Source organism: Manis pentadactyla, chromosome X (assembly GCF_030020395.1).
Source record: "Manis pentadactyla isolate mManPen7 chromosome X, mManPen7.hap1, whole genome shotgun sequence".
NCBI lineage: Eukaryota > Metazoa > Chordata > Mammalia > Pholidota > Manidae > Manis > Manis pentadactyla.
Genome location: NC_080038.1, coordinates 16,183,933 through 16,197,317, shown reverse-complemented (window position 1 = coordinate 16,197,317; position 13,385 = coordinate 16,183,933). Strand labels below are relative to the sequence as shown.

General features: G+C 34.9%; 1 protein-coding gene across 5 annotated transcripts in view; it reads right to left on the bottom strand.

Annotated features, from left to right (window-relative positions):
• Positions 1-13,385, bottom strand: part of CNKSR2 (connector enhancer of kinase suppressor of Ras 2) — a 257,408-nt gene that overhangs the window by 138,090 nt on the left and 105,933 nt on the right. For all 5 annotated transcript variants that reach the window (XM_036912833.2, XM_036912835.2, XM_036912832.2 and 2 more), the window contains exon 6: positions 1,243-1,362. In XM_036912833.2, the coding sequence (XP_036768728.1) occupies positions 1,243-1,362 (120 nt within the window). The remainder of the gene's footprint in view (positions 1-1,242; positions 1,363-13,385) is intronic.

Below are 13,385 nucleotides of genomic sequence, written 5' to 3'. Positions count from 1 at the left end.
TCTAATATAATATAGTATTAGTTTATAATCTACCACTCATGCTTAGAGAGCTTCCGTTCCTCCATAACTACTGAAAGGGGAGATATAGAAAGGAAAAATATTTAATGCTATAGATTGAAAGATGCTTTAATTTAACTGAAAACTGGACTTTGTGAAGGTAACCAAAAGGAATAGAACTTAAAAAAATCATCAACTATTACACCAGATAAGTTTATAAATGTTAGAAATAAGCTCTTGAAACTAATCAAAGTAAGATATACCACTTAAAGGTTACGATGATGACATACTTGCTGGCTATGTCTGATATGTTGATTTCCATCTTCCCAGGAAAATACCAGTAAAAGCCACAAAAGCATGAGGAATTATGACTACTCAAAAGTAATTTGCCAAATATCAGGAGAAAAGTCACTCTATGGAATTAAATGGCTTCAAACTGAAAAAAATCACTGGTGGCCAATGAAGGCATCATCCTCTGAAACAATTTTATATATGATTAAAGAAGAAAAGCTACATAAAAAGTTAAACCTGATTAGAGATCCTTGCGAATATATTACTTGAATTATTAATGCTACTTTCCAAGATTTCTATTTTCTAAAATATCGTTAATGATATCCTTGGATAAGTGAACTATAGGGAGAAACTAAAAACACTGTAGTACTAAACTAACATGCAATATTTGTGTAGTAGGTAAGATCTTCTCCAGCCAGTTTCTTGTTTTTTGCCTCTTCCGCATTAATATTAATTTTACATGCTTTCTTTCTAAAGGCTTAATGAAGAAAAAGTTCCCCCTTGGGTTAAATTTAGAACCGATACAATTTCTAATCAGGTGAACAAAATGTAAAGGATTATCTTTATCATTACATAATAAAAAAATATAATTCATAGATGTTAACCTAGTTTGGGCAATATCCACCTGCTTACTCACCCTTATAAGAAAGAATGGATGTGAATTATAAAGAACACCAGCTTTGTTTAGCTTATACAACCTAAGGGAAAACAGACCTATGAAAATTAGAACAAACCAAAGCAAAACAAACAGAACACCCAAGAGCACAGGTAGGTAACACCATGGTTCTTACAATAAAACTCTTAAACTCCTACTACCTTAACTCCTCTAGGAAAAAATACCAAAATGCTCCAAGTTCGCTAAAACTGGTGGATTCTTTTATTTGGAGGCTGCTTTGCCCACATCATTAGCTGTCTGTTGATGCATGGTGGCTTCAACAAATACGTATCTCTTACCAGCCCTTCACTTGGCTTGATGTTTGCCAGCTGAATCACTTCCAGGTGGGCAGACTGTGAAACTAGAGGATCCGATGACAGGGATATGATGTGGTCACAGACTCCAGAAAGAGTCTTACACTGAAAGTAAGAAAAGAAAAAAAATTATAGTAAATATATGTTGTAAGTGACATAAACCACTTTTTGTTATAACCTTTTTACAAAGAAAAAAGAAATATGAGAAGAAAGTAGTTGGCATTTTAGTCTATAAAGTCTGTATAAAAAAGGTATTCAGGTGAAAAAACAAACATACACAATGCATTTATAGTCTAAATTATGGATACAAGAGCTATACATCAAAATATTTCAGAAAGTTATGGTTATGTTTTGTTTCTACTATTTACTTCATCAGACCTAAAATAAAATTACAGTTTCTAAACAATGTTAATAATCTGAGAATTTCTTGATAACAACCATCAGTTTAAATTGAGTTCAATAGTTTAAAAAACTTTGATGTCTTTTACTAAATGAATAAAAAAATTTTTTTTAAATCCAGCCAAGGTCTAGGGAAGATGAATAATTCATATCTGCTTGGTGAACTCCTCTTAAGTCGTTTAGACTATCCTGCTCAAGGTTACCTTTGTATAGTTTCTCACCTCTTCCAGCCAAGTCTGTACTCCCTCAGTCCTGGTTTCTCAGCATTCTAAAATTGTATGCTGATTTCATTCTGAAGCCGTCCAAGGCAGGGACCATATCCTACTCACTTCTGACTTCTCTTCCTCCCCAGATCCCTACCTACTATCCACACCAGGTAGACAGATCCTAGAACATATAAGGCACTCAACAAATATGAGTTGAATAAACTGAAGAGCAAGTAAGCTTAAACAATTAGTAGAGTTGTTTGAGGACAGAAAACTAGTGCTTTAGTTAGGATAAATTCATTCATGCTTGTATAGAATAACAGATTTAAAATATATGCCACATCCACAGTGGTATGTATGGTTAAGACTTGGACACAATAAAATCATGAAGAAAATGGAACATAAGTGAATGAAGCTTGGAAAACACTGTACTAAAATACGCTGGTCCTTAGATGCTGCACAGACTTATGGCACTTACTGAAACTTCGTGTCCATCATTTGAGGTTGTTTTGTCTGTTTCTGCCTTTACTGTAGGAGGAGCTATAATTTTACAGCAACCAATGTGCTATCTTCTATCCATCTCCAATATGTTACATTTGTTCTGCGGCCACAGCCTTACTCTAATGTCAGGCAAACAGTTCCCTCTGCCTGGTCAAGGTAATGACTCTCTTTTTATTTGCCACATTTTGTATATGCTACAAGGCCTCAGTCCATGCTGGCTCAGCTTCCTCACACAGCAGACACTGCCAGACTAAATTTCCCTCCCTAATCGCAGTCCTCCTTCTTACATCTGCTTCTCAAGGCTGCACTTTTAGTGTGGCTATCAGCTCCTAAGGCCAGACTTTAGCCAGCACAATACCAATACCCACAGAAAGAACATGGGCCTGGTATGAAGAAAGACGTGGGCAGTCACCACAGTGCCAGTTTCTTGCTGTCTGACTGTGAGCAAGCTATTTTATATCCTTGAGGCTCAGTTTCCTCATGTAGAAAATGGGGTAATAAAAATTACTTTATAGGGTTTATGTGACAAATCAGGATAATGTATTTTTAAAAAGCCTAATATGGTTCTTATCTAAAGACACAAAATAAATGCTTATTCTTCTACTGTTGCTTTCTCTACCCTCAAAGGGCTTAAGCCTTACTCCTGGGATGAATTATCTCATTATTCTTAATTCCACCGCCCGTTGACCCTTTACAATGACCACTAATCACAATGCCTGGTCATGATGGGGAGTTCACACATCCTTACTCTCTCTGATGTTCAAGCTCGATGCTCTCAGATACAATGAAGGCATTTACCCTGAAGAGCTGTGAAGCAAAGGGCCAAGAGGAAGACCAATCCCCCAGAAATAGGGAACTCTGCAGGGCCAGCTTCATGGGTATGTGAGCTGTGCATTTGCACAGGGCCTGCACTTACTATTATGCTATGCTGTTGTCATTTTGGAATTCTTAATTATTTTTGAACAAGGTGCTCAATGTTTTCACTTTGTCCTGGGTCTCACGTATTATGTGGACCATCGTGGGACCACAGTCGGTCTTTAAAAAAAAAAATTCCTCTTGAAACTATTCACTAGCAGCATGGCAAAAGGAGAGAATGGCAGCACTTATCATACAACCGGCTGCAGTTCAAATTGCTACTGTTTCACAGAAAGAAAGACATTTTTGGGCAGATTTAAATCTTTTAACTATTCCTTTCCTCCCATATGTGGTTACATTTTCATTCCTATTTTCTCTTTATCTTAAGGGGGGAGATAACATTATTAATCCTGAAGTGTTTCTAATACAGATTGCATGGTACCTAAGGCTTACAAAATCAGCATGCAAAAAGAAATCCTTCATGGTCTATAAATTGAAGCATATTTCAAAAGAGTCCAACATACATAGGAAGGTAATGGATATATATAAATGGCTCAACATGTATGCACTACAACATTCAGGACGTCCTGTAACACACTGGTAATGGGCAGTGGTAGCTCTCCTATTCAGGTATTGAGAACACTTAGAAGTGAGATAGAAGGAGAAAGGCAGAAATACTAGACAATAGATGTTTTCACAAAAAAGAAAATAGCAATTAAATCTGCCATATTAAGTTGTAAATCATTTTTTCAGATTTCTCTTCTTGAGTAATTTTGTTTGCCAAATACCTGTTATGTGCTAGGTCTGCTGGAATATAAAAGATAAGTAAAACATTGAGTTTAGCAGGGGAGCTCTCAGGATTTAATAGATTAAAGATCTTGAAAAAACAGAGTAGAAAGACTTAGAAAAGAAACTCCACTAGAACCTTGCTGCCCGTTTTAGGGATAATGTACTAGAACCTTGATTTTGCAGCATTTGGCACTCGACTAAATAAGCCAATTAGAACAGGTATAAAAATGGCCTGGTTTTATATGCTGATTATACACTCATTACTGCATCATACATCAAGTGTCTATAGGAAACCATCTTAAGAGTACTATGGCAAAGTTCTAGGGAAGTTATTTAACACATTCTTACAAAAAGTGGATTTGTCTATTCAGTAAAATCCTGTGGTATTATGTTATTTTAAAACACAGTATTATCTATTGCTACCCTAATCATTATTCTAGAAAAAGAAAGTTAATTATAATATAGCAAGAAAAATATATTCTTTATTATTATAAATTAACATCAATATTATAGAGCACCTACCATGTGTCTGGCACAGTGATAAATACTTCATATTCATTATCTCATTTATCCTTATAACAACTTACTTAAATAGGTATTTTAGCTAGTTGAGCAACTGAGAAAACCAGTCTAAATAAATAGTTCAAGGTCATTGCCTTGGCAGGAGGACTTGAATTCTTAATCATCATGCTTACCATCTCTTATTTTGATCTTTAAATCTCAACTTGTTTTTGATCAATTTTATTTTGTATTATTTAAAATCTGCATTTGTATTAAATGGATGTTACGTAATATACTTAAACTACATAGTATGATTAAGGTGAGCCTGCAAGCTTTCTTGCAATTTAGAATGCAGTTGAGATAAGTAGTAGTAGATCTGCGAATTAAAGACACAGTTCTCTGGGAAAACTTAAGCAATTTTAGCAGCAAAGGGACAATTCTATTCTAGCTAAATGATGACTTGGGAATCACTTGTATGAAAGGGATTCTCCTGCTATTTTTGCAATATTTATAACAAATGATTTTAATTCTATTTATCTTTAGTTCTAAAAACAGAAGGAAAAATTTGAACTGGAAATTAAAGCCTATATGCCTTTAGTAAAGCTAAAGAGGAACATAAAATGGCAACAAGTATTATAACTGACCCTCTGAATTCTTTTTTAAGCTACTTAAGATGGCAACAGAGAATTAGTGACTGAATAGCAGTTAACAGGCAGGGCTAGCTGTGACTTAACCTTTTAAAACAGAAGAGCGTTATGGGCTGGAATTAATGGTATTGCAATGTTTTTCTCTCTGGTTGTTTATATTAATTTCAAATATGAATTAATGTGATAGAGCATATTCTCAGAATGAAATGGAAACTTTCCATATTCTGTTCTATATACATACTATATTTTATATATATTTGCATATATGTATACAGCTAGCTGGGTTACCAAAATCTAAAGGTTCTAGGGAAAAAAGACTAGAGCATAGCATGCTTAGTGTAAAACAAATAATGTTTTAAAATAGTTGTAAAAGCAAGTTTAAGTCACTGTGGAGATAAGAAAACCAGCAACCCTACATTAATATATTAACTAATAATAACAGCATTCTTTCATTATTCCTGAACAGCATTCTTTCATTATCGCTGAATTTATCAGATACTTTTTGATTAATATTAGAAGTTTTAGCTATTGTATTTTAAAAAGGAAATGCCGATTGAGCATTGACTCCCCTATACAGAATTTTATTGTTGTTAACAACCATTTGATCAATAAATATGAGAGATGCCCTCAGGAAAAAAAAAAAAGTATACACTTCCAATGGTAAAATAATAAGTAACCGGGATGTAATGAATATAGTCAAGATATTGTAACAGCTTGGTATGGTGATAGCTGGTACCTAGAATTGTCATGTATATAAATGTTAAATCACTATGTTGTACACCTGAAACTAATGTAATGTAATACCGTGTGTCAACTACCCTTCAATAAAAAAGTAATTATCAAAAAAAAAGAAGAAATAGGTAACCATAGGTCTATTAGACAAATTTAAAAAAAAAAAAAAAAAAGGAAATGCCGAAAGTATTCTAAGTACAAACAATAGTGAAAAGCTAAAGGAAAGAAGTCTTAACGGTAGCCATGGACTATACTAAGACATGATTGAGCTATTTCAAGTATTTTTATTTATGTTTTTCCAAGTAAGTGGAATACTGGCTAGTTATCCTTAGTGTATTAGAGGAAATGAATGGAAATACCTTCAGATTAAAAAATCAGAAATTCATGTGACATAGGAAAGAACTTTGGGTTCATAATCTTAACAAAAGGTTTTACAGAAGGAAATTTCTACTTTCTGGGTATATACATGTATATAAGGGACAGGACTATAAAACCAAGAAAAACTGAGGAAAGAACAAACAGATGGATATACATACTAAGACGGAAACAGAGAAGTGAAGGCTACAATTTAAGCACAGCTTAAACAACTCAGGTTTATTATCAAGAACATGGAAAATAGTAACAGAAGTTTTATTTTGATAAATAGTGTATAAACATTAAAATAGCTACTTAAAACAAATAGTATTTCAATTAAAATAGTACAGAGAACAGAATATGTTTTTATTTTATTGTTTGGTTTGTATATTAGCATAATTATTATAAATCATGCAACTCTGTGCCAGTTTAGGAGGATATTTTCATTGTATTTGGTGAACAAGAGTGGCTTTGTTTTTTCAAAGTATTAATGTTTATTCTAATGTTAAATAGTGGGAACTATAAATGATATAAGCCTCATTCAGAAAATAGTACAGATGACCCCTGAACACAGGGGTTCGGGCACCAACTCCAACACAGTGGAAAAACCATATACAACTTTTGATTCCCCTCCAAACTTAATGCCTAATAGCCTACTGTTGACCAGAAGCCTTACCAATAACATAAACAGTAGATTAACACATATTTTATATGGTATATGTATTATGCACTGTATTATTATAATAAAGCTAGAGAAAAGAAAATGGTTTTTCAAATTGTTGTAAATCTCCAAAAAATTTTCCAATTACTGAAAAAAATCCATGTTTAAGTGGACCTGTGTAGCTCAAACCCATGTTGTTCAAGGGGTCAGCTGTATTCTTTATCTTAATACTTGCCAGATATCTGTTGAACTAGCAATTTTGCACTGCTAATTATGATGGTTCCCTAACCATCACATTTCAAAATTCAAAGTATTATCCTATATGCATATTCTCCAATGCAGGAAGAATTTCTTGCTTATTGTAAGTAAAGACAATTGAAGAAGAAACAATTTTTTAAACCTCATATAATAGAACAAAATTTCAGTTTTAACCCAATGTAAAAATTTCATTTGTATACAGTAAAGATTAAGAGTTTCAAATAGCCTCAGAAAGCTACTATCGTTTCAATAAAGGTCATATGAATTTTCTTCCAACAAGACCTACTAGAAAATGGCAATTCCTTTAGGTTTCAGAGTGATGATGGGGAAAAAAACACAACAAAACAATTAACAAAATGAAAATAAACCATAATCCCTGCCACCACAACTGCTTCATTAAGCCATTCATTCATTCAGCAATCAGTGAGCATCTGCTACATGATCCAAATGCAAACTACTATGCTTAAATTTCACAACCTGGGACGGTGTTTTAGCTAATGTGTTTATTTGGCTTTGTTCTTAACATCACTGACATTAAGCATGCTGCCTTTGCATTCCCTATAATTGAAAAGAAGCAATAACATTTAAAAATAATAATCATCTAAGATGTCCGTACCGAACAGTAAGAACATTAGTCCCTAATGTTTACCAACAAGAGGTGGACCCATGGCACTTCCACCTACTTTTCTGAGACATCTGGTCTGAATTAAAGTTGGGACAAGAGGCTCACCACTCCTCTGATTTCTGAGAAGGAAATAGTCTGCTGGAAACCAGAAATTGATCTGGGAAAATCTCCCTTCTATTTGCCTGCTCTCTCAGGGGCAGGAAACAGAGCCAGGCAGGCTTTCAGTGGGACCCCAGGAAGATGAGAGAGCACTCATTAGAAGGCACACTACTTTCTAGGCTCAAGACTAACAAGGGTCTGGACCTATCAGTGGCTTCACTAAGATACAGGTTAGTTGGAAGATGATTTCATTTTACATTAGACTCCAGTAGCAAAAGTGAAGCAGTTTAATATAATTGGATGAACTTCTGGAAAATCTAGGCACTATACATATAGTTTATAGGCAAGTAGGGAACAAACAGCAGAGACCTGGGAGCAATGGTTTCACTCCAGTTGAGAATTTAAAAATTGCCATGTGTGGTTTTATGGAGAAAAGAGATAATTGCACTGTGCAAGTTATAAATTTATTGGCTCTCAGCTCCAAGTTCACCCTTCAGTGCTTGCTCTGTGATAATGGACAGGACTCCTCAAGTATTTCTGCTTTACAGTGAGTACAATGTTAAGTTTTTGTCAGTAGAGGGCACTGGAGGGACATCACAGGGGAAAGGTGGTTTGTCTTCCAGGTTCCCTTGCACTGCATTTTGCTTTGTCTTGCTCCTGCTGCATGATCCATCATTGGACACATGTATGTGGGGACATCCAGTGGTTCCCAGACCATGCAGCCCTTCAGTGACCTCGCAGCCTCAGCCTGGGTTCAGTGATCACCATCCTGTGGCCCTCTCAACCTCATACCCATAGCAGCACTCCACTCTCTCTGTGAGCCTGCCTACCAGCATCACTTGATCTGCATCCTAAAAGGTTGTTTCCTAATTGCCTGGCAACTATGGACCAGCTCTGACCTAGGGCAAGCCAGAGGAGCTGCATCCCTATGCTTCCACGAGTTCTTACCCTCAGCCTGGGAGAAGACATCCACCTACAAACTGTCTCCCGAGTCCTAGGGCATAGCTTAGAGTCTCTACATCTGTATATTCTTCTATCATAGTTTAATCATTATTTAGATTGAACATCCTATATTTAAGTTACTGTGTGATTTCTGTCTCCAGACTGGTTCAATTACCTTGCTGAAGAAATCCTTACATTAACAGCGAATATAACCGTAGTTTTTGAAAAAATTGATAGTATCTTTGATCAGAAAAAGAATGGTCTCAGATGAAGACAGTCCTTCAGTTTATCATTTTATGTGGTCATACTGTTTTGTAATTATTTTGTGTATTAGTCACCAAAGAATTATGGCAGTTATGCCTTAGAAATCAGATACTCTAATCCCCCAACTTAATCAGAGAGGCTAACTTTTCACAGTAAGTGCCAGAATGGGGTCAGGACCTCAAATCTTTTAACTCACAAATTGGGACACTTACACATTACTAAGCCTCACTGGACTCCATAATAAAAAAAAATGTGATTTGAGAACAAGGATTGTACAGAGTCAGTCTGAATATGAAAGCATTTTACAAGGCATATGTTCAACAAATGCAATGTTAGCAAGAACACCCATATAAATAAACTGACATATATATTGTCTATCCAAATCACAATAATAGCCACTAAAACCAGATTATTTTAATTCATTATGTGTGGCCACATTCCGTTTAGTATATATGTATATATATATATATATATATATGCTTTCTTTTTGTCCCAGGGAAGAAACATTTTCTACCTCCATCCTATTCTATCTGGATTTCTTCCTTACCTTCATGGGACATCAGTGAAGAAGTTAAGTTCCAGTTAAAATGGTTTATAAGGGAATTAACATCAAAGTGTCAAAATCTGAAGATAATCTAATACAACAATCAAGAAATCAATGCCTTCTTCAGTAATAGTGTTAGTATGCTTCTTGAAGGGGCCTAAAATAGAAGGGTCACACCAACTTTATGAAATAAACATCTTGATGCTTTCCATCTACAAAATTCAGTATTGGAATTCATGTTTAAGTGAGATTGACCATAATTTATATGCTCAAATGCTACAGTTATGACCAAAATGTCTACCATGCAAAAAATTGAGTTTACAATAGCCCAAGACCACAGCTTTAAGAAGAGTCTAGCTAAAACCAGTTAGAATGGCCACTATCCAAAAGACAAGAAATAACAAGTGTTGGTGAGGATGTGGAGAAATGGGAACCCTCCTACACTTTTGGTGGGAATATCAACTGGTGCAGCCACTGTGGAAAGCAGTGTGGAGGTTCCTCAAGAAACTAAATATAGAAACACCATTTGATCCAGTAATTCCACTTCTAGGAATTTACCTGAAGAAATCAAAACCCCTGATTTGAAAAGATATATGTACCCCTATGCTTATCACTGCATTATTTACAATAGCCAAGATATGGAAGCAATCTAACTGTCCATCAATAAATGAATGAATAAAGAAGATGTGGTACATATACACAATGGAATATTATTCAGCCATAAAAAAGAAATCCTGCCATTTGTGACAACATGGATGGATATAGAGAGTATTATGCTCAATGAAATAAGCCAGGTGGAGAAGGTCAAATGCTAGATGATCTTATTTGTTGGATATAAAAACAAAGCAAAACAGATGAATAAAAGAACAGTAGACTCATAGACAGTGAGAAATGACTAGCAGTTACCACAGGGGAGGGGTTGAGGTAGGTGGATGGGGAGGGTGAAGGGGATACAGGGGCACAAGAATTCTCAATCATAATGTAAGGTGGTCATGGGGATAGTAGTACAGCATGGAAAATATAGTGAGTGATTCTATAACATCTTTCTATGTTGACAGATAGTAACCACACTAGTGGGGGTAAGGATTTAATAAAATGGCTAACTGTTGAATCACTGTGTTGTATGTTTGAAACCAATATAAGATTGTATATCAATGGTACCTCAATTAAAAAATACTAAGAAAAAGAAGAGTCTAGCTATAATTGACAAAAATGCCTTTTCACAGCATCAGGAACCTTCTGAAGGCTGTAAAAATATTATTTGTATGAAGTCATTAGAGTGTCACTGTTTTTAAGAAATCTCTTAAGATAATGTATTAATATGATCACTTTTATTTTATTATGGGGCATGCTGCTACCCTAGTACTCACATCCTCAAAATTTTGGGGATTAGGAGAGGAGAGCTATACTTGCACAGACAGTATGATATAGACGGTGAGGCAAAGTCTCAAATGAGCTCTTTATTTTCTCTAGGCTCTTCTCTTAGACCTAAATATTAATTCTGTGCAGTTTTAGCCATTTTTAGGTAGCCGAAAAGGTACAATAATTTTAGCCCAGATGGAGTTTAAGAGTAAAGAACTCATACATTTAAAGAAAGGAAAAATTTACACAGAATGTTTATGAAATAAAACAAATAGTTAACATGCCAAAGTAAGCATAATTCATGACCAAACCTGAATAAGTAAAAAAAAAAAAAAAAGCTAGGAAAGAAAAGAGGAGAAAAAGAGGAAGACAGAGAAGAGAGAGTATTTATGCGAATGCGCTGTAAACTGTAAATTACTACAAAACTAAAACACTTCCTTAACAGTAAAATAGAAATGTGTATTGTATATATTTATTCCTCCCATTATCTTTATAAAAATAATGGGGACGAAATGTTAGTATGAAGCAATTGTATACAGGAACATATCATCTGTTAATGTAAAAGGTGTACTTGAGTTCAGTACTATCTGATATAAACAATATAACTTTTATGATCATTCCTGGCCTGGGATTTCTATGAGTTTATCAAAGCTGCCAAGTGTTCCAGGCTTACCACTGAGAGCAGCAGGGCTGTGACAATCAAAGTCAGCTAAAGCACAAGGTCTGAAAAGGTTTCTCAGGTGTGTTTCTCTCCCCAGATTCAAAGAGTAGTGAAGAGTGTGAGTGGGGAGAAAATACAGTACAAAACTGGGGAGAACTCCAGATTCTCTGTAACTGACTCACCATATAAAACAAGAATCTGTGCTGAGCAAAAACAGATGGGTGCCAACATGCCAGGGAATGTGTAAATCAGGCATAAAGCCTGAGAGGGAAATATCAGATCAATGGAGGTAAAATATATTACTATTTATCATTAGTCAACAATCATTCAGATGTATATACATTGATTATGTGCATTTCCTTTTGTCCTTTATGGTTGCCCTCTGCCATCTGTTCCATTATATTTAGTGGCAAATACCAAGGAAATCCAAGCTGTCCAGTCTCCTTTATCCATTCTTACATTTCACATTCAAAGGTGCCTCTGTCCACCACTGCAAGCAACCTGCCAACCTTCTTTTCTACGTGGCTTTTTAGACTTCAGAGTCTACTACTTTCTGATTTTATTCATAAACAACTCTCTCCCATTTTTAAGATAACTAAGGTGAACAGGAAATCTAGCCTAAGGATTGTCCAAGACACTTATGACTATTTCACTACATATACCATAAAATCAACCATTAAAAGCCATCAGGATTATAAATATAATAGAATAAATATATATTTTAATAATTTTTCATTATAAAAGCAATGCAAACTGAGGAAAATTGGGAAGATATTTGAAACAAACAAAAAACCAGGGTTTTTACCAGGCAAACACAATAAATATTAGTACAGAATATTTTCTTTTTCAATTTTCATGAGTGATGATTTATTTTGTATTTATAATGCTTTTAATGTGTTTTTTACTTAACATTATCATTTAGAATCTTTCCTTTAACACCGGCACATAAATATTTTAGGTATATTCACAAATATAATTTATTCATAAATTATATATTCACAAACATAATATCAAATAGTAAGTCTGAATAGTAAACATTTCATCTTGTGAATGTACCATAATTTATTGAAGTTTTACCCTATTATTTCCTATTTTTCATTATATGATGCTAAATATAGTAACTTTCTCTAGAAAATGTTACTGTGTTTTACAATTTATTTTTTAAACTAGATTCCCAAGACAGTATAGAAATATGGACTCTGGAGCCAGACTGCCTACATTAAAATCCTGTCTCAAATCCTTTCCAATTGTGTCACTTCAGGAAAGTCACCTAAACTATCTGTGCTTCAGTTTCCTTATATTCAAAATAGAGATGACAGAAATAAAAACTACCTCATAAGGTTACTGGGAGGACCAAATGGGTTAGTTTATACAGAGCACTTAAAATAGTGTCTGAGGCATATTGCAAATAATACATAAATTCCTATGCTGAATTATAATCCCTAATGTGATGGTATTAGGAAGTGGGCCCTTGGGAGATGACTAGGTCATGAGAGTGCAGTCCTCTTGAATGGGGTTAGTATACTTATAAAAGAGACCCCAGGGAGCTCACTCATGCCTTCCAACATGTGAAGACTCTGTATCAACCAGAAAATGGGGCTTCCCTACCTACTGAATCTGCTGGTGCCCAGCTTCCAGAACTGTGAGAATTGTTTGTTGTTTATGCCACCCAGTCAATGGTATTGTTGTTACAGGAGTGTGAACGAATTAAGATATCACCTCATCTGG